The sequence below is a fragment of the Cornus florida genome, unplaced genomic scaffold (genome assembly GCF_030987335.1).
Source record: "Cornus florida cultivar Cherokee Brave unplaced genomic scaffold, ASM3098733v1 CherokeeBrave_3.0.0_Hap2_Chr04, whole genome shotgun sequence".
In the NCBI taxonomy this organism is placed as follows: domain Eukaryota; kingdom Viridiplantae; phylum Streptophyta; class Magnoliopsida; order Cornales; family Cornaceae; genus Cornus; species Cornus florida.
In genome coordinates this window covers 100,208,977-100,229,764 of record NW_026775574.1, presented here as the reverse complement: position 1 = coordinate 100,229,764, position 20,788 = coordinate 100,208,977, and the positions used below count along the sequence as shown (strand labels likewise).

General features: G+C 36.2%; 2 protein-coding genes and 1 long non-coding RNA gene across 9 annotated transcripts; all 3 read left to right on the top strand.

The window, feature by feature from the left end:
* Nucleotides 1–1,396: 1,396 nt before the first annotated feature.
* LOC132304200 (glyceraldehyde-3-phosphate dehydrogenase, cytosolic-like) lies at nucleotides 1,397–5,083 on the top strand. The gene is made up of 12 exons (XM_059801769.1): nucleotides 1,397–1,515; nucleotides 1,613–1,636; nucleotides 1,730–1,830; nucleotides 1,943–2,058; nucleotides 2,281–2,380; nucleotides 2,781–2,927; nucleotides 3,026–3,086; nucleotides 3,187–3,284; nucleotides 3,523–3,665; nucleotides 3,802–3,885; nucleotides 4,007–4,096; nucleotides 4,246–5,083. The coding sequence occupies exons 1-12, from the start codon at nucleotides 1,512–1,514 to the stop codon at nucleotides 4,286–4,288; spliced, it is 1,011 nt and encodes a 336-aa protein (XP_059657752.1). The 5' UTR covers nucleotides 1,397–1,511; the 3' UTR covers nucleotides 4,289–5,083.
* Nucleotides 5,084–5,711: 628 nt separating this feature from the next.
* LOC132304199 (pentatricopeptide repeat-containing protein At3g04130, mitochondrial) lies at nucleotides 5,712–9,283 on the top strand. Its single transcript, XM_059801768.1, has 2 exons — nucleotides 5,712–5,892; nucleotides 7,284–9,283. The coding sequence occupies exon 2, from the start codon at nucleotides 7,327–7,329 to the stop codon at nucleotides 8,929–8,931; it is 1,605 nt and encodes a 534-aa protein (XP_059657751.1). The 5' UTR covers nucleotides 5,712–5,892; nucleotides 7,284–7,326; the 3' UTR covers nucleotides 8,932–9,283.
* A 738-nt stretch (nucleotides 9,284–10,021) lies between these two features.
* Nucleotides 10,022–19,296, top strand: LOC132304198 (uncharacterized). 7 transcript variants are annotated; one of them, XR_009481543.1, is made up of 7 exons: nucleotides 10,031–10,630; nucleotides 10,998–11,063; nucleotides 12,562–12,597; nucleotides 15,299–15,331; nucleotides 17,082–17,777; nucleotides 17,936–17,968; nucleotides 19,118–19,296. It is a non-coding gene; the product is annotated as an uncharacterized LOC132304198 (long non-coding RNA). The 7 variants fall into 7 exon arrangements; XR_009481541.1 differs by having other exon boundaries at nucleotides 10,022–10,630; nucleotides 17,082–17,123; nucleotides 17,409–19,296; XR_009481542.1 differs by having other exon boundaries at nucleotides 10,027–10,630; nucleotides 17,082–17,508; nucleotides 17,639–19,296.
* The last annotated feature ends 1,492 nt before the right edge of the window (nucleotides 19,297–20,788 follow it).

The window sequence follows — 20,788 nt, the reverse complement described above, 5'->3', positions numbered from 1 at the left end:
AAAAGACAATTATATCCCGATAATTGGGTAGATGGAACTGTTGGCCGTCGTGGTGGTGGTGGTGGGTGGTGTGTTGCAGAAGAAAGAGAAAGTGTATAGAGAGATTGGTGGTTGGTGGTCGGTGATGATGGGGTAATGGTGGTGGTGGTGGTGGTGGTGCCGCCGACGACTGTGGGAAACTTCAGGCGACAGAAGCAGCAACATGGTTTAGGGCGGCGACGGCGAGGACGAGTGCTTGTCGCTGGGAGAGAGAGAGCGAGCTAAGCTTCTTTTGCTCGCCGGTCGCCGTCTGAAGACCCTTGCTCGTCGGCCACAGCCGAGCTCGGTGGACTGAATCGGCAGTGAAAACTATATATATACTGATTATCTGGGTTTGAGAGAACCGGCGAGGGGCGATTGGAGGAGGATTCGCAGGACTTGGTAACGAGTGAATTAGCGGGAGAGATGACAACTCCAATTCGGCAGTAAAAAGCTCGGCTCGGCGGTGGAGTAGCGGCAACGGCGAGCTTGGAGATGGAGAGCGAAGATGGCTGTGAGAATGTTGATGGCGCCGGTGAGACAGATCCGGTGGCAGCAGATCCAGCGGAGACGAGCTCTGCAAAGAGTGAGATGACTGGGTCTTAGAGATCCGGTGAGACAGATCCGGGTCTTGGAGGTAGTCGGAGAGGTCGAGGAAAGGGTCCGATGATGAGGATTGGAGGATCCGAGCGACCTTGCAGATGAGGTTGCAGCGAGAGAGACATCGGTTTGGAAGGTGGGAGAGTCGACTTTGACGGGGAATGAGCGGCCGTTGTCGGATTCGACGACGACTCCGTCGTGGTATTTGGTGGTGGTGTTGTGTTTGTGTGTGTGTGTGTGTGTGTATATATATGTCTGTGTGTGTATATAGGAGTATATATATGTCTGCCTGTATATATAATATAATTTGTAAATTTATAAATTTTTGAGGGGCCATATTGTCTTTTAATACTGATATTTTGTAAAAAAATAAATTAAAAAAATGAGGGTATACCAAAGTCAGGGTCAAACTAAAGTCAAAGGGTAAAAATGTCTTTTTACATGTAAAAAATGGTCTGACACATCTGTAAACTAACTTTTAGGGTGTGAGTGAAAAACGGAGCAAACGTTTGTAATGTGAGTGATAGTTATTTTCGAAAGATATTTTAGACTGATATTTGGCCAAACTATTGGGGGTGTCAGTGAAATTATTCCAAAATAAAAAAATTAAAAAGAGAGGTGTGAAATTACCATCTTATACTACATGGACAGTGACAAATCAGCGACAAATTAATAAATTTTCAGCGGCTTTCTTTTCCTCCAAGACAAACAAAAACAGCGCACGTGACCAACCCCACCCCACCCCACCCCACCGCACCACTTTCCATATTAACCTCAAATCCCTATTAAAATCACTCTCTTACTGTCTGTTTCTCTCTCTCACTCACTCAGTCTCTCTTACTCTCTGTCTTCCTGCTTTGTTCTACCCACCATTTTCTCTCTCTATAGTACTCATGGGTAAGCACTCTGTTTCGTTCATTCATTTACTAATTCTAATATTTCTATATCTATCTCTGATTTTGGTTTTTTTTGGTTATTTGATTTTGTTTCACAGCGAAGATCAAGATCGGAATCAACGGTAATTGTCTTGCCTTGGATTGATTTATTTTTTTGTTGTAATACTGTTTTTTTTGTGTTGATTGATCGATCGACCCCCTTCTAAATCTCTTAGGTTTCGGAAGGATCGGTCGTCTGGTTGCGAGAGTTGCTCTCCAGAGAGACGATGTTGAACTCGTTGCTGTTAATGATCCCTTCATCACCACTGATTACATGGTACTATCAGTCACTCTCTCTGTATATATATATATTTATACACACGCACACGATGTGCTTTTGTGCTCTTTGTGTATTGCTTATAGTGCTTCTGTATTTGCCATATGTGCAGACATACATGTTCAAGTATGACAGTGTCCATGGCCAGTGGAAGCATCATGATCTCAAGGTCAAGGACGACAAGACCCTTCTCTTTGGTGAGAAACCAGTTGCTGTTTTCGGAATCAGGTATTAATTCGATTTTTACACGCTTATATTTGTAATACTCAGCTGTTGTGTTTGGGAGTACTGAATCGGTGCCTTGTATTTGAAAGTTTGAACTAGGTTTTATCCAATTTCAAATCTAAGGCACCAATTCGGTATTTGCAGTTTGGGGTTTTGAATCAGAATGTTGGAATTTGAGACTTCACACCCTTTTTTGTGTATCCATTTGTGGGCATGGTCTATTAGGAATCCTGAGGAAATCCCATGGGGTGAAACTGGAGCCGAGTTTGTTGTAGAGTCCACTGGAGTGTTCACTGACAAGGAAAAGGCTGCTGCCCACTTGAAGGTTTGCTATGATTAAATCATATATCTATCAGATTGCATAATTTGGTTTTTAAAGGGGCTAGCCCAATGCACGAGACTCCCGCCATTGGGAGAATTGGATGTACACAGCTTTACCTCTCTCCGCATAGAGGATGTTTCTGGTTTCAAACCCGTCCTGTGATAGCCAGATCACAATGGAGCCATTAGTTTTTTAGGGGTTCCCAATTTTGGACTTACTTTACAAATTTCATCATAGTTACTTTTTGATGATTCAGATCAATTCTTTTTCATTGTAGTGTAATTATATAAAACTGGGACAACCATTGATTTTCACAAATGAGTATGTTTTCATGACCCTTTGTTTTTGAAGGGTTTTGTTCTCTTTTTGTAATGCATGGGTTTAATTTGTCTGCTGTGATCAGGGTGGAGCAAAGAAGGTGGTAATTTCTGCCCCTAGCAAGGATGCTCCCATGTTTGTTGTTGGAGTTAATGAGAAGGAATACAAGCCTGAGCTCAACATTGTATCAAATGCTAGTTGCACTACAAATTGTCTTGCTCCTCTTGCCAAGGTTGTATTCACTTTTTCATTACAGTTAGTTATACTTATCGCTTATAGTTGGGAAAGTAACTGCAATCTTTTACTTATCCTTTTTGCCTTGAAATTCAGGTCATTAATGATAGGTTTGGCATTGTTGAGGGTCTCATGACCACTGTTCACTCCATCACTGGTGAGTATTTCTAACTTTCATACATAGTCAGTTATATTATCAGTTTAGAATATGAGTTGCAAAGATGGTTTTGATTCATATTCGGTGATACGTGATTCAGCTACTCAGAAGACTGTTGATGGGCCATCAAGCAAGGACTGGAGGGGTGGAAGAGCTGCTTCCTTCAACATCATTCCCAGCAGCACTGGAGCTGCCAAGGTAGTGACGTCCTCATTTACTGTGATAAATAGTTTGATATAATTCTAATGATTGTTACACAGCATTGGATTTTGTATTTGGTCTGATGTCAATTCTGGGTGTTAGTCCTTGTGCCTGTAGTGCCCTTTTTAACTGGTGCTACTGTCATACCCTATTTTCAAGTTCAACTTTTGTTTAGTCCAATAATCTGCTATCTTCAATCATTAATTTGTATTTGTTGATTTTTCTATTGACATAGGCTGTTGGGAAAGTGCTACCGTCACTGAATGGTAAGTTGACTGGAATGGCCTTCCGAGTTCCCACTGTGGACGTTTCTGTTGTTGACCTCACTGTAAGGCTAGAGAAGAAGGCAACCTATGAGCAGATCAAAGCTGCTATCAAGTAAGTTTTGAATATTCTGTTTAAGATATTTCTTGATTATGTAAGTGCAAGAGGTAATTATGCTCTAGCATCTGTCCACCCTTGATGAGCAGTGAAGTGAGTTGTATTTATGGTTGCATTCCTTCTTTACTTGCAGGGAGGAGTCAGAGGGAAAACTCAAGGGGATTTTGGGCTACACCGAAGATGATGTGGTGTCCACAGACTTTATTGGTGATAGCAGGTAAAGATTGCTATCGTTTTCTCCTCGTATTTTACTGTCTGCCATATGGGTTTCCAACTACTTGCAACATATGTGAGATTGATTGGCGTGCCCTTTTATGTATTTGGTTCACTTGGTGCAGGTCAAGCATCTTTGATGCCAAGGCTGGGATTGCTTTGAACGAGAATTTTGTGAAACTTGTCTCTTGGTATGACAACGAATGGGGTTACAGGTAATTTGGATCTTTTTTTTTATTAATATTATTGTCACTCTAATTAGCTTTGTGTTGATCAAACATGATCTTGAATTGTACATCTTCAACCTTCTTCATTTGTGTGATCTAATCTTAGCTGACTTGATACAATCTTTTTCGTTTTGCAGTTCACGAGTGATTGACTTGATTGTCCACATTGCTTCTGTTTAAGGCTGATGCTTGTCCAATGATATCTGCAGGCGCCTTTTTTTAGTTAATTAGGTTTTATTGAGAGTTTAGAATAAATGAGACTGTCTATCATATTGTATGATGAGACTATCTGGGTGTGATTTAAGTTGGTTAGTCAACTCCATTTGGATGTTTAGTATGTGTCCTTTTTCCTTCTTGCAGAAAGGAAAATTAACATAACAGTTTCCACTATTTCTATGATGATTTTGGTACAATATAAGAAGTCAGATGGTGTTTCTTGTAATTATTCACCATTTTCTCTCTAGGCTTTCTTTTGTGTTTGTTTGATGTGATTATGTAGAAGAATGGGGAATCAATAGTATGTATTGCCTGATCTCCAACCCATCACATTTAGGTGGGTATTTTGGTCGGCAAAATATGTTGAGATTAACCTTTTGTGTCAACTGTATTCAAGTGAAAGTGAAGGTAGTGACCAAATCATATTAGCGGGCTAGTAGAAAGATGAGCGGGCTAGTAGAAAGATGAGGGTGAGTCTTGGGGCAACTGCAAGGTCGCTTCATTGTGAACTTGGAGAAGGTCACGGGATATGAAACACGAAAATAACCTCTCAGCATGAGCTTGCAGAGGCAAGGTCGTGGACATTTAATTTGCGGTGGACATTTAACTCCCTCGAGACCTCACAATGACAGGATGTTCGTGCTTTGAATGGTTATTTCTTTGAATTGTTGTAGCTGTATGATTGTCCAATTTCATGCAATAATCCATTGCACATGAAGAAACCATTAAGATGGGCTTCGTGCTGTCTCTATCAATAATGAGCCCATAATAAAAACACATCTTTAGTAATTATTCGGAAGCTGCGTATGGCATGGAATTGATGCTTCGAAATTGGCACATGGAATTGACACAATATATAAATTAAGAGTATTGTATGCAGGGGCAAGCACATGAGAAATAACAGAAATAAGAGTTACATTTATAGTTTTTAGCAAAAATAAGAATTATAAGACAAAAAAAGAATCAAATTGAGACTTTTTAAAAATAAAATATGAAGAGTTGTACATCAACTCTTGTTTGTGTTTTAAAATTCGCTATTTATAAAATAAAAAAACTATAATTTAGAGATTTATCAAATTTTGGAGAGGTCATGCCGGCATGCCCCATTCCCACATGTTTGGACTCTTGACTTATTATTATTTTTTTTTTCACAGAAAATTCATACGCTTATATTGTCATTATAAAATCTTGAACCATCTACAGTTTTCAAGATTTATTTATTGATTTACTCGTAAAAAAAATAATTTGTAAACCGATTTCCCTGAATTTTTAATGAGAGATAAAAATCCTTCAACTACAGTGCGTCGACTCGACTTAAAATAATGCCCCCAATTATCCAATTAGTATTTTTCATTCTTGAAAATGTTATCAGAGCATGGGCCGAACCCGCAAGAGTTCGTTTTGTTGCGGCCCACAATATAACCCGGTTCAGCCAAACGCTGTCTTCGGTCCTTCACTGCCAAGTTCAACCCCCACTTTTCTCTGTCTCTCTATCTCTCGCCGACGAATCGCCGGTACTATAGTCCCCGGAATCGATGCTGCTCTGAAGTTTTACTTCAACCCTTTTGGTAATGTCTCTCAATAACTTCTCTTTCTTGGGTTTTTATTTTTTATATATATAAACACTTACACACACACACAGAAATATATACATATTGTTGGTTCCTTTCTACTTAGATCTTTTGTTTGGATTAATTGAAAATTATCGGCAGGAGGAAATTTTGGTCCCTGATAATTCATAGGAAATGAAATCAAAACTGGGTTTTTTGCTACAGCTTTGGCTTGTGGGGTTTTGAGAAGATTTTTGAAATTTTCTTCTTTCTACTTCATTTTTCATCTTTTTCCCAATTCAATTTCTTTCTACTTCATTTTTCACCTTTTTCCCAATTCAATTTCTTTACTCTCAGAGGTGAGAAGTATAAAATTGATTTTGAAAAGAAATAAAAAATGGTTTTTTTGTGACTGCTTTGGATTGTGGGGTTTTGAGAAGATTTCTGAAATTTTCTTCTTTTTCTTTTTTTTTTTTTTTTCAAAAAATTTACTATTCTTTCTTGTTCATTTTAAACCTATTTTCCAGTTCAAGTTATGTAATACCTCTTAAAGAAGAATGGTATAGGAATGATTTTTGATATTTTCTGTTTGTTTGATGTGAACTTAAGAAAAAGAATTGGTGCCCATGAAAACCAAAATCTCACCCAGTGAAGCCTAATATAACTACTCAGTGGACTTATTTGTTTCCTAGATTTTCATTTTGAGAAGAAAAATCAATATTAGAAGTAAAATTCAAACCAGGACGAGCATTTTTAAAAGTATTTTGGGTATTAAATTCATGATAAAGAGTAATTTCAGTGAAGAAAATTTTGTAGGAGGGTTGAGTCCTTTTCGCATATTTGAGCTTAATTAGATATCTTGTTATGCTTTTCTGGGAGTTCAGAAACAAAATGTAATACTAGGAAACTTATTGTTTAGTATTTTTGGGTATTAAATCCATGGTAAAGAGTAATTTATGTGAAAATTTTATAGGATGATTGAGACTTTTTTTTTGGTGCATATTTTGAGCTTATTAGATATCTTGTTACACTTTTCTGGAAGTTCAGAAAGAAAATGAAATACTAGGAAACTAATTGTCTAGTATTTTTGGTATGAAATTCTTGATAGAGAGTAGTTTAAGTGAAACTTTTGTCTAAGGGTTGAACCCTTATTTTTTTATTTTTTATTTATTTTTTTTTTTCATATTTTGAGCTTAATTAGATATCTTGTACCAACGGGTAAATGGCCTAGCGGTATCAGCCTCTTATCTCCTAAAGGGAGGTCAGGGGTTCAAGTCTCAGAAGAGACAAGTGTGTTTGAGTACCAACTAGGAAAAAAAAAAAATAGATATCTTGTTACTCTTTTTTGGAAGTTCAGAAACAAAGTGAAATACTAGGAAACTAATTGTTTATTCTTCTGCAAAATGCAGGAGTGAACAGTTTGAATACCTTTCTCTTCGTCGGCAACTCTTCATGATCTTCCATGTCAGGAACCACATTAAGAGGATAAGCTTACTTCTTGTCCCATCAGTATGTTGTGCCATTGGCCATGATACCTTCACAACATTCTGTCATTCTATTTGGTCGAAGGCTTTTCCTTCCCAGTTGGAGTCTCCCCCCTTAATGAGAACCCAAATTGGTCGTCAAGAAGAACAAAGTTTGGACTTAACGGAACGTTCTGACCTTGACATTCTCGTATCTAAGATTCGTGCTGGAAGCATTGATGTTGAAGTCCTTCAGTCTTTCACGCATGCCCAAGCTTGTAATAGTATACAATTATCTCACAACTTATTTGATAAGTTGCTTCACAGGTTCAAAGACGATTGGAAGTCTGCATTGCATGTTTTTAAATGGGCAGAATCACTTGCAGGCTATAAACCCTTGCCGGAATCATATGATATGATGGTGGACATACTGGGGAAAGCAAGGCAAATGGACCAGATGAGGGGATTTGTAGAGGAAATGCGTTTGGGCCATCTTGTCACCCTTAGTACAATAGGTAAGGTTATGAGAAGGCTTTCGGGTGCAGGAAATTGGGAAGCTGCTTCAAGGGTGTTTGATGAGTTGGGAAATTTTGGGTTGGAGAAAAACACCGAGTCCATGAACTTACTGCTTGATACACTTTGCAAAGAAAAAAAAGTCGAGCAGGCCCGTAAAATTTTTTTGGAGCTCAAGTCCCACATCCCACCGGATGCTCGCACATTTAATATTTTCATTCATGGCTGGTGCAAAGTCAATCGAGTCGACGAGGCACACTGGACATTCCAAGAGATGAAGGGGCATGGCTGTCGCCCTAGTGTCATCAGCTATTCAACAATTATCCAATCCTATTGCCGCCAGTCCAACTTCCATAGGGTCTATGAGTTGCTTGATGAAATGGAAGCTCAAGGGTGCCCACCAAATGTTGTCACTTACACCACTATCATGGCTTCACTGGCAAAGTTAAGAAAGTTTGATGAAGCCTTGCAAATAGTTGAGAGAATGAAATCAGTTGGATGCAAACCTGATTCACTTTTTTACAATGCATTAATTCATACATTAGGGAGAGCTGGCCAACTACAGGAGGCTGCTTATGTCTTTGAAGTGGAAATGCCCAAGACTGGTGCCATCCCGACTACTTCAACCTATAATTCAATGATAGCAATGTTTTGCCATCACGCTCAAGAACAAAAAGCCTTCAATATTCTCAAGGAGATGGAAGATTCATCACTCTGTAAGCCTGATGTACAATCTTACTACCCATTGCTCAAGTCGTGCTTTAAAACTGGCAAGACGGATAGTTGCTTGAGCACATTGTTGGATGACATGGTTAATAAGCATCACCTTAGTCTTGATAATGCCACTTACACACTTTTAATTCACGGTCTATGTAGGGCAAATAAATGTGAGTCGGCATACCTCTTGTTTGAAGAGATGATTGGCCAAGAGATAACACCTAGATATAAGACATGCTGTTTGCTTCTGGATGAACTCAAACAGAAAAATATGCATGAAGCTGCTGACAGGGTCGAAGACTTCATGAAGAATATGAAAACCTCTACGAAAACCTCTTTGGTACGGATACTTCAAGGCGATTAGCTTCTTCCGAACGCTGTGTTTGCAACCAACACATGCACATTTGTCTAATATGGATGATATACGACCCCATTAACATTGGGTGGAAGTTTTGGTTGATTGCTGGATGTGTGTATCAAGTTTCCTTTCTCCTTCGAAAACTGAGAGATGATATTGCAGGGAATCCTCGAACAACTACATTCGTTAACGATCAAATGGCTGATGCAAGTAAAGTGCGAAAGGATTCTCTAGATCTTCTTATCTCTCCGTCTTCTTGTTCAACAAAATGTGATTTAGCATGTTCATGATGCTTATGATACCTACTTATTAATAGGCTGTTTGACGTCTATTTCGTGTTCTTGTATCTTGCTATCGACATCTTCGTGTTCGTTAATCCTTTGCAGCCCTGAATTTGTACAGATTTCCTTAATTTTTAACTGCTTTCCTTTTCCTTTCGGATAGTTTTCTTGTCTGTCTACAGGCATATATTCCTTCCAGAAAAATAGCAAACAAAAAGCTGTGTACAAGTGGGAAAATGGAGGAGGCTCGTGTGGTTTCTTTATATTATTCTGTTTCCCCGAGAAGCTATGGGCTTGACTTTATGCGGTCATGGAGACATCTATGGAGTTGTTTCTTTGTGAACATGGCCTAATAGACGTTCAAACACCCACATTTTGCATGTCATTTTTTTTTTTTTTTGGGCTTCTTTTGAGCTATGGTAACTTGGACCTTTCTAAGCACACGTGAAATATGTTCAAATTTTTGGTGAGAGACATAACATACGCAATTCTTTTTAACAGGTGTCGCTCTTACGCTCCGAGTGCTCTTATGTTCCGCGCACGTTCTCGTTCAAATTTTTCCAATTTATGACTTAATTCTGCCGCTCTCATGTTCCCCGCTCTCGTTCCTGCTACATGCTCTATTTCTATGAAATAAATAAGAATATAAATGCCAAAATGTTGTGGAAACACCACTGCGACATGTAAACCCCCAGTAGTGGAAAATAGGATCTAGACTTGGATGTCTGAGCACCCGGAGTCCCTACCAATGAGCCCCAACTACGATGATTTTGATCTGGAACTTGGCCCATTTGCTGGAGGGAAAAAAGAAGGAAAGATCGTGGGTATATTAGGTGATATGAATATATATCTACTTTAATTATCAAATCATAAATTGTGAGATATATATTTACTTATCAAATTAGAGTCGGTTACATACACTGTTGATTCAGTAAAAAACAAAAAAAGAGATATATACATTTATTATTAGTCCATATACATCTATGTACATCTCTCCGGAGTGAGGACATGTTACCTTTAAAAAACAGAAAAAGAAAAACTAGTTGAAAGAATTATGCCAAACAATTTTTTATTTTATTTTTTTCTAAATTCCTTTCGGCAAAATTGAAAGAATTATCATTGACATATCACCAAAAATTAAAAAAAAAATCAGTGATTCACCAAACAAATATATATATATATTTTAATTCTAAATTCATTTCGGCAAAATTGAAAGAATTATCCCGCAAACACCACCTAAATAAGCGGGAGAAAAATTTAATAGCCATTGGATTGATTCAGGTTACTGTATATATTTGTCACCCTGTATACATACATATATCTACAGATTTTAGGAGAATCGTGGAAAAGCGGGCGAAGAGAAGCAACGAAGGGAGGTTTTCGTTTCGTGGAAGTAAGCCCTAACGCCTGACAGCCCGGTCGAGGTCGAGTAATTCTGGTTGAACTTGTAAAATATATATATATATATATATATAATATTGGCAAGTTATTTTACGAATAACAGAAAACACACAAAAATATTTTACTGCCTAAGTTCTTAACTTGGGTTTTTAGAATCGATTTTATAGACTTTTACGCCTGCTTGGTGGAGATTTTTAAGTTATAGGCTTTCAGTTCGCAATTAGTTTAAGATTTGAATTTTTTTTTTTTTTTTCAAAACATCTCATGTATTTTTAAATGTGTTTTTGAGATTGCCAAACAAGATGGAAATAGTACCTAATTCCCCGTATTTATTAATTGCAAAAAAATATTATCTTCTTACATGTTGTTACTTTTTTCGTGCCTCAACAGTTTGCCAAATAGTTGGTCCTAGTGTGTATCTGTATGCTATTACTGAGCTTGCCATATGGTATATTGGTATGTAACATTCCGTTGTTCAGTTCTCTGCTCTGTCAACAATGCAATTTCTCTTTATGTTTACAAATTGTTGGTTGTTTTCTGTTTTACAATTTCTATTTTTATTTTCTTATTATTGTTATTATTATTTCTTTTTACACTAATTGAAATAATTGATTGGATATAATTGTTTTTTTTTATCTATAATACTATAATTTAGATTTTGAAATGGGTTGCTTTACCACACTAGAAGTTTGACACAATTTTCTCCATGTTATGTAATGCTGCTAAAATCAAAACAGGTTGCTGTACTTCTTATATACCAAACAGATGGAAATAGTGATTTTTTATTATCATTTATAAAAAAAAAGGATTTCATTTTTATTTTTTTTTGTATGCACAACTTTCTTTGAAGTGCGAACAACTTAATGAATAGATAAGGCTTCTTGCCGCGAGTAAGTCTGCACTTCAGTGTTCCTTTATTTATTGTTACTGAATTGTTTTTATTAAATGCCAAACATGTTTTTGCCTCCTTTATGCCTTACCGAGTTTCAATGTCATGCTTCTTGTTCTTGCATTGCATGCCGGTGAATTTGACCTTTGCTCCTTTCTTTGTTTTTGTTTTTGTTTTTTTTGGTGAGGCTTATGACTTTTCCGAGTTTCATTGGTACTTGGAAGTCTTTTGGTCTATGCATTCTGCTTGGTATTGACTAGTTTTTTTGCGCTATGAGTTTCATTGTACATCGCTAGCCATGTTGTCCGCCTAATTGGTAGGAGACGTTGATGTCCTCTGTCAGCCATGAATGGGGTAAAAGATTATGTCAGATGCTTACAATATGGAAGTAGCAGCAGATATACTTTTATGCCAAACATGTTTTACCTCGCACTTGACTTGGTGTTGTATGCTCAAGTCATCTCCAGCTCTCACCCTTTTTTGACTTAATTGTTCAAATATTTGGTTAAATAAATAAATTAGATTTATCAACGGAATAGTGGCCTAGCGGTATCAGACCCTTGTCTTTCAAAGGGAGGTTTGGGGTTTAAGCCTCGGTGGAGGCATGTTTGTGTGAGTACCAACTAAGAAAAATAAATAAATAAGATTTCTTTTGTGTTTTATTTTGGTCGAAGTATGTTTGTGAAACGACCTTTTTGGGTTAACTGCTGCTTCTTAAATTGTTGTTGTTGTTGTTGTTATTATTATTATTATTATTTATTTTTGGGTTGAAATACATTGGGTGAGCCACCATTTTGCCCATCTAAAGGCTTGATTTTGAAATTTCATTTTATTTTTAAAGCTGCAATTGTACCATTTTTTCACTGTTTTAATTCTAGTAGGAGTTGTTCTGTAATTTTTGAATGTCTTTAACTTTGTATTGCATTGTTGACAGCTTCTATTACTTGTTTGCTAGTGATATGTATTTTGGTACATCCAAGGATTGTGTTTAAACAAATACTGTATTTTCTAATATTTGTCTTGCATCTTTTTTTTTTTTTTTTTTTGTATTTTTTTTGATAACAGGAACACGAAGAGGGAGATGAAAGCAATTGAACAACGGTTTGTCTTATTCCTTGAAACTTGAATAGACTTTGACTTATCTTTGTTATTTTTTATTTTTTAATTTTTTTTGTCTAGTTGTATTAAGTGGATATATTTGGATGAAACAATTTTTGAAATTAAGAATCATGCCTCTAATTTAATATTTATGCTTCTAGTGGGTGTGCTAGATTGAAATCCTTAGGTCATTTAGAATATTTGAAATCCTTATGGCCCAGTAGAATGTTTGCATAGTCACGCCGTTGAACTGCTGTATTTCATTTGCTTGTGCATGTTTTAGTTGAAGTTATGTATCAAACTGGTCAGACTTTTCATCGTTCCAAATATAAACCTGCAATTAAAAAGCTAAAAAAATAGAGACATGTCAATTTAGTGGCCCTAGTTGGTCCTTCTGTAGTTATTGCTTGATGTGCTCCCCATTTGAACGCCTTCTAATGGTACTTGTTCAAAAAAAGAAAAAGAAACAATTGAATAGGTCAGAGACAGGCCAGTGTGTTTTGCAAGACCCAAAAAAGGCCATTTTTTAACTCTCTTCTTTTTTTTTCTTTTTTTCTTTTTTTCCTTTTAAAAAAATAGTCAGATAATTTTATGAAAAAATAAAAATAGAGAAAATTAATCTATATAGGACTATTACTATCCTCCCAAAATCATATTAGAAGGGTTTGAAATCTGAACTTCATCATCCGACTCGTAAGCAGTCCTTTACCGCCGGGATTTTTGAGTAACTCTCTTTTGAGCCAAGGTGACTTGTTTTTCTTTTTAAGTTGGATGTTTAGCTTTGCCTTTCTTAGTATTCCTTGAGTAACAAATGGCCCATTTGGTCTTGCTTCCAACTATGAGATAAAGGGCATCTTTTCCTTACCGCCAAACAAATTTAGTGAATGAAGTAGGGAATGCACTCCAACCAATCGGTGTACATAGGATAATTCTTCCTCCCTTCCATTAGTCCCGTATCTTTTTGTTCTGAATTTTCCAGAATTCATGTCCGTTTGAAAAATCAATAAAGATAGCAAGGTATTTTTTAGTTGCGATAATTATTTAACAAAATAAAACATAAAATTTAAAGGGTTAGTTTTTGAATTTCAATTTGGGACAACACAGTTATTTCATGTTTTTTTGAAAACGGGGGACACATAAAAGAACTATGGGAGAGAGGTAGTACCAGTTCGGACATTTGCAATTTAGTAAATAGATCATTTTCTATCGAATGATTTCAGTAACTCAATAAGAGTAGATAAATGAATTGTAAATCACTATAGAGTACTTCAAAAAGAATTCTTTTTTTTTTTTTTTTTGATAAGTCAAAAAGAATTCTTCTTATACAGGATTGCAACCAATCCTCACTGTAATATTCTATTAAAAGAAAGAAACTACTAAATGACCCAGTTACTTATTTATATTCATTGCCTTGGCAATCTAATTACAAGAAATATCGGAATATCAAGGATTAGTTCACTGGGAATTAAAAATAATCAAACTTGTATTAAAAAAAATATGTATATGGAGTAAAAGTAAAGTGTTGAAAAGATTCTCTATAGAATAATAAATGACATCGGTGGGTGTCATGTTTGGTTGCCTGTGTTTCTAGCTTAATATGTTCTAGCTTGACAGCCATGTTACCACCTTCTCTAGTTGGCCTGCGTTTCTGGCCTCCTACTCTATACCTCTTCTTGGCAATCAGGCATGCACGATTCTCATGCCAACACGCTCATTTGTCATTTTTAAGCAGCCTATGCAGTTCGTGATGGGTTGCTTTACCACACTAGAAGCTTATGACACAGTTTTTTATCATCATTTATAGCTGGATTTATCATGGAAAAGAATTTTTTTAGTTGTGTGTGGAAAACTTTCACAGAGTGATATCAAATTAATGAATGCATGAAGTTGGTTGCAGCGACTAAGTCTCCGCCATAGCTTTCATTTCTTTATTGTGCCTCAATTTTATTAAATGCCAAAAGATATTGTTTGCTGACATGTTCTGCCTCCATTTTATTAAATGCCAAAAGATATTGTTTGCGTAAATGTTCTGCCTCTTTTTTGCCTTACCAAGTTCTGGTGTCGTGCTTCCTGTTCTTGCATTGCATGCTGCTTTTACGACCTTTTCTCCTTTTTTTCGTAAGGTTTTTAACTTTGTGAGTTTCATCAGTACATGTAGTCCATTGTACAATGCGTTATGTAGGGTGTTGACAATGTGCGACACTAGTCCTGCTGTTACCCTAATTGGTGGGAGACATTAATGTTCGCAATCAGCCATGAATAGGGGTGAAATATTATAGCTGGTATACCTCAAGTTTATAGCTTAGCTGCTAATGGGTGTAGGAACCTTTCCTTTTGTTTTTGTTTTTACTGTTTCCTTCTCTTGCACGGAGTTCGCTCAATCCCACTTCCTATGATTTGTGTACTTTTGAAAATAGATAGAGCTAGGATCATGATATGGAAGAGTGTTCTCCTTTTTTATTGCGAAACATACAGATCGAAGGTGTTCATAAACCAACCCTCCTGGGAAATCTAATGTTATTTCTGCCTTTTGCGTGAAGAGTTGCCCATGATTTGGTATTTTCGGGGTTGCCTTTAATTATGTTATTGTATTATTGATAGCTTCTATCAATAGTTTGCTCATAATTTAATTTTTGGTGTTTAAGGATTTAGTTCATACAAATATTGTACTTTGTAAGCTGCTGTTTTTTTTTTGGTTAAATAGGGACTTGGAGAGGAGGCAGCAATTTAATGAACGGTTTGTCTTATTCCCTTGAAACTCGAATCAACCATGTTTCTTTATTTTTCCTAATTTTTCTTTATTGTTGCTTTTATGTATTAAGTGGATATATTTGGATGAAGCAATTATTTAATTTAAGAATTATGCCTTTGATGCTTCTAGTTGGTATGCTAGATTGAAAATTTTGTTTCACTTTTAATGTTTTGAATCTATTTGAAGACCTTTAGTTTTTTTTTTAAATATTTGAAACCTTATGGCCCAGTTAAATTTTTGCATAGTCACGCCGTTGAAATGCTGTATTTCATTAGCTGTGCATGTATTAGTTGAAGTTATGTATCAAGCTGCTCGGACTTTTCATCGTTCCAAATATAAACCTGCAATGAAAAACCTAAAAAAATAGAGACATTACTTGTTCAAAAAAAGAAAAATGAAAAAAGAAACAATTGAATAGGTCAAAAACGGGCCAGTCTGTTTTGCAAGACCCAATAAAGGCCAGTTTTTTACTCTTGTTATTTTTCTTTTAAAAAAATATTGTTAGATAATTTTATGAAAAAATAAAAATAGAGAAAATTAACCTATATAGGACTATTAATATCCTCCCAAAATCAAATTAAAAGGGTCTGAAATCTGAACTTCATCATCCGACCCATAAGCAGTCCTTTGCCGCCGGGATTTTTGAGTAACTCTCCTTACGGCCGTGTTTTGAGCCGAGGTTACTTATTTTTCTTTTTAAGTTGGATGTTTAGCTTTGCCTTTCTTAGTATTCCTTTTTGTTCTTCCTCCCAAATTTAGTGAATGAAGTAGGGAATACACTCCAACCAATCGGTGTACATAGGATAATTCTTCCTCCCTTCCATTAGTCCCATATCTTTTTGTTCTGAATTTTCTAGAATTCATGTCCATTTGAAAAGTCAATATATCTCACAAGGCATTTTTTAGTTGCTATAATTAGTTAACAAAATAAAACTTAAAATTTAAAGGGTTAGTTTTTGAATTTCAATTTGGGACAACACAGTTATTTCATGTTTTTTTGAAAGCGGAGGACACATAAAAGAACTATGGGAGAGAGTAGTACCAGTTCAGACATTTACATTTTAGTAAATAGATCATTTTCTATCGAACGATTTAATCTCGAAATCACAACCATCAATATCCTCAGTAACTCAATAAGAGTAGATAAATGAATTGTAAATCACTATAGAGTACTTCAAAAAGAATTCTTCTTATATAGGATTGCAACCAATCCTCACTGCAATATTCTATAAAAAGAAAGAAACTACTAAATGGCCTTGTTACTTATTTATATTCATTGCCTTGGCAATCTAATTACAAGAAATATCGAAATATCAAGGATTAGTTCACTGGGAATTAAAAATAATCAAACTTGTATTAAAAAAAAATGTACATGGAGTAAAAGTAAAGTGTTGAAAAGATTCTCTATAGAATAATAAATGTCATCAGTGGGTGTCATGTTTGGCAAATAGTTGGCCTGCATTTCTAGCTTAATATGTTCTAGCTTGACTGCCACATTACCACCTTCTCTAGTTGGCCTGCGTTTCTGGCCTCCCACTCTATACCTCTTCTTGGCAGTCAGGCATGCACATTTCTCATGCCAACAGGCTCATTTGTCATTTTTAAGCAGCCTATGCAGTTCGTGATGGGTTGCTTTACCACACTAGAAGCTTATGACACAGTTTTTTATCATCATTTATAACTTGATTTATCATGGAAAATAATTTTTTTTGTTTTGTGTGGAAAACTTTCACAGAGTGACATCAAATTAATGGATGCATGAGGTTGGTTGCATCGAGTAAGTCTCCGCCATAGCTTTCCTTTCTTTATCGTGCCTCAATTTTATTAAATACCAAAAGATATATTTTGCTAACATGTTCTGCCTCCATTTTATTAAATGCCAAAAGATATTGTTTGCGTAAATGTTCTGCCTCTTTTTTGCCTTACCAAGTTTTGGTGTCGTGCTTCCTGTTCTTGCATTGCATGCTGGTTTTACGACCTTTTCTCCTTTTTTTCGTAAGGTTTATTAACTTTATCAGTTTCATCAGTACATGCATAGTCCATTGAACAATGCATTATGTAGGGTGTTGACAATGTGCGACACTAGTCCTGCTGTTACCCTAATTGGTGGGAGACATTGATGTTCGCAATCAGCCATGAATAGTGGTGAAATATTATAGCTGGTATGCTCAAGTTTATAGCTTTGTTGCTAATGGGTGTAGGAATCTTTCCTTTTGTTTTTACTGTTTCCTTCTCTTGCATGGAGTTCGCTCAATCCCACTTCCTATGATTTATGTGTACTTTTGAAAATAGATAGAGCTAGGATCCTGATATGGAAGAGCGTTCTCCTTTTATATTGTGACACATACAGATCGAAGGTGTTCATAACCCGACCCTCCTGGGAAATCTAATGTTATTTCTGCCTTTTGCATGAAGGGTTGCCCATGATTTGGTATTTTCAGGGTTGCCTTTAATTTTGTTATTGTATTATTGATAGCTTCTATTAATAGTTTGCTCATAACTTAATTTTTGGTGTTTAAGGATTTAGTTAATAAAAATATTGTACTTTGTAAGGTGCTGCTTTTTTGTTTTTTTTTTTTTGGTTAATAGGAAATTGAAGAGGAAGCAGCAATTAAGTGAACGGTTTGTCTTATTCCCTTGAAACTCGGATCAACCATGTTTCTTTATTTTTCCTTATTTTTCTTTATTGTTGCTCCTATGTATTAAGTGGATATATTTGGATGAAGCAATTGTTTAATTTAAGAATTATGCCTTTGATGCTTCTAGTTGGTATGCTAGATTGAAAGTTTTGTTTCATTTTTAATGTTTTGAATCTATTTGAAGACCTTTAGTTTTTTTTAGCTTTGATTCAACCCCTCCATGTGTTCCAAGGTGGCAAGTTAGATGGTTTTTTTTGCATCCCAGTACATGGCGTTTGTATAAGAATCTGTGTGAATATGTTGACTCATCGTGGACATAAATCAATTATAGACCTAGAAGACGCGTTTGACAGGGTTGGTCTTTTAGCATGAGGCAGCTTTGAAACCATAAAGCTCCTTTCCCGTCAGGCCTGTACAAAGTTTAAGGACTAAATGGTTCCCCTTTACACAATTATCCTTGATTCTTTCTCCACCAAGATCAACTCTTTTAAACTGACATTTTGGAGCCAAAATCTAGGAATTTTGTAGATCAAGCCCATCATATAGTGAACAAGACCGTGGACTTTTGTGTCCTCTCTACTTCCTTTCCTCGAGTGTTGGACCTTGTTTGACCAATCTTGTCTGTTGGCTCCGTAAAGTATGGATAGTCACGCCATTTATTTGTTGTGTTTAGAGTACATGTATTAGTTGTGGGACATTTTATCGCCCTCTCGTCTTAGGCGTGTATAAAGTTTGAGGACTTTAAGGTTCCTCTCTACATATTTTTCCTCGATTCGGTCTCCACAAAGATCAGTTCTTTCAAAAATGGTTCAACCACTAATCTTATGATGTATGGACTCGGTTAAAATGCGTCAAAGCATGGATTTCTGGACCCATCCCGAGCATTAGACACAGAATATGTATGTCTTAGGGTCATTACTCATTACACAGTTTGTCCATATGATCTTCGCGTTACGTTGCTGTACTGAAAAGGTTGGTTCATATCGAATTCATCGTAGAGTGCCAAAAATTATTATTATTATTATTTTTATTATAAAACATTATATTATTGTATTAGTTTCATCTTCTACTACTTGTTCTAATTGGGTCTTTCTGATTACATGTCCCAATGATATCTTATTTCCCCTTTCAGCAACAGGCGTGGGAAAGACGATATATCCAGCCGCGGGATATAGCTTCAGAGCAATGGTTCTATTTCGCGAGCACAAGTAAATTATGCATATTCTTTGAGTTTCCGTGCTAGTAAATGGAATTTGAATATCATTTTGAGTTTCCGTGTTAGTAAATGGAATTTGAATATCATTTTGAGTTTGATCTGTTGCAGCACTGAATTTGTACAGATTTCCTTAATTTTTAAATGCCTACCTTTTCGTTCCAGATAGATTTCTTGTCTGTCCACGAAGCTTATGGTCATGACTTGATGTGGAGTTGTTTCTTTGTGAACATGGCCTAAAAGACTGGTCAACATCCACATTTTGTATGTTGTCATTTTTTGCTGCTTTTGAGCTTATTATGGCTATGCTCTGCTTCTTTGAAATAAATAAGAAAATAGCTGTTTTGGCAGATGAATTCTAATATAAATGCCAACCATCCAACCATATTTCTGGTGGGTGTGGGTGTGGGTGTGGGTGTGGGTACCCTTTTAAGATACTTATATAGTACTTATATGTTGTGAGAACTCCATTATGTGAGGCAATGCTTAGGCATGTAGCCCACTGATGACTGAATAGTGGAGGGTATGCATAAGAACACAAAATATAATAAATGTGTGAAGTAATATCATTGGTTAGGAAGTTTACATCTCTCTGGATTAAGAGTTGTGGATATGCAAGTTCGAGCAGCCTCGTTTGTAATTGCTGCATAATTGTAGCCAACAGTTGATAAATTAGGGGGATTATATGTTATAAACAAGGTGTGTGTAATTGATTGAAATATTAAACTTGAATCGTCCCCAATTCAGAATCAGACGCACGAACGCTATAGGTTCATTCGCTACTCTCTTTGAAGTCTGGCCCACCCAGAATTGCTGTACGATGATTTTGGCCTGAACTTTGGCCTATTCCAGGATTTCCAGCCCATTTGCTGAGTAGAAAAGAAAATTGTTGAGGGGTGGAAATGTTAATTTGAGCATGAAATTACTTTGGATTTGAGCATGCTATAGATGCTGTTACTGAAAACCTTCTATTAATATAATTATATTTGTAGTGGTTTCATCGCGTGAGATTTTTTTTTTCTGCTTCCAGTCGAAGAAATTAGATAAATTACATAGATCTTCTGTAAAGTTTGGGTAAACTACACACAGATCATTTGACGGTTATAATATTGACCTCCTCTAAACATGTTCGTCAAGTGACTTTGAGGGTGAAAAGTCAGTAATAACCCTTTTATACAAGGGAATAACAAAATTATCATTTTATAAAATTTAAAGAAAATATTAGGTATTGTTGAGCACACATAATAAATTCACATCACTTAATAAATGAATTTAGTATTTTATTTATTTATTTATTGGCTTCTAAGCATCGGATCCTAAATATATCATAAAATTTAGGTCGGAGTTGGAAGACTTCTGTGCACTCGTGTGGTTGGAAGTCTGACTAGGGTCATAGCAAGTCGTAGGGGACCATCGAGTCACAAATCATTCAAATGTTGGATCTCATTGTTTCTTGTTTGCATGAGGTGCTTTTTACTTTTGTGTCCTTTTGATTCTTAATTTGATGATGTTGCATTGGAGATGCGGTGTCACGTGATGTTGTTGTACGGTTTGATAAAAGAAAAAGTGAATGAATGAAATGGGAATGGG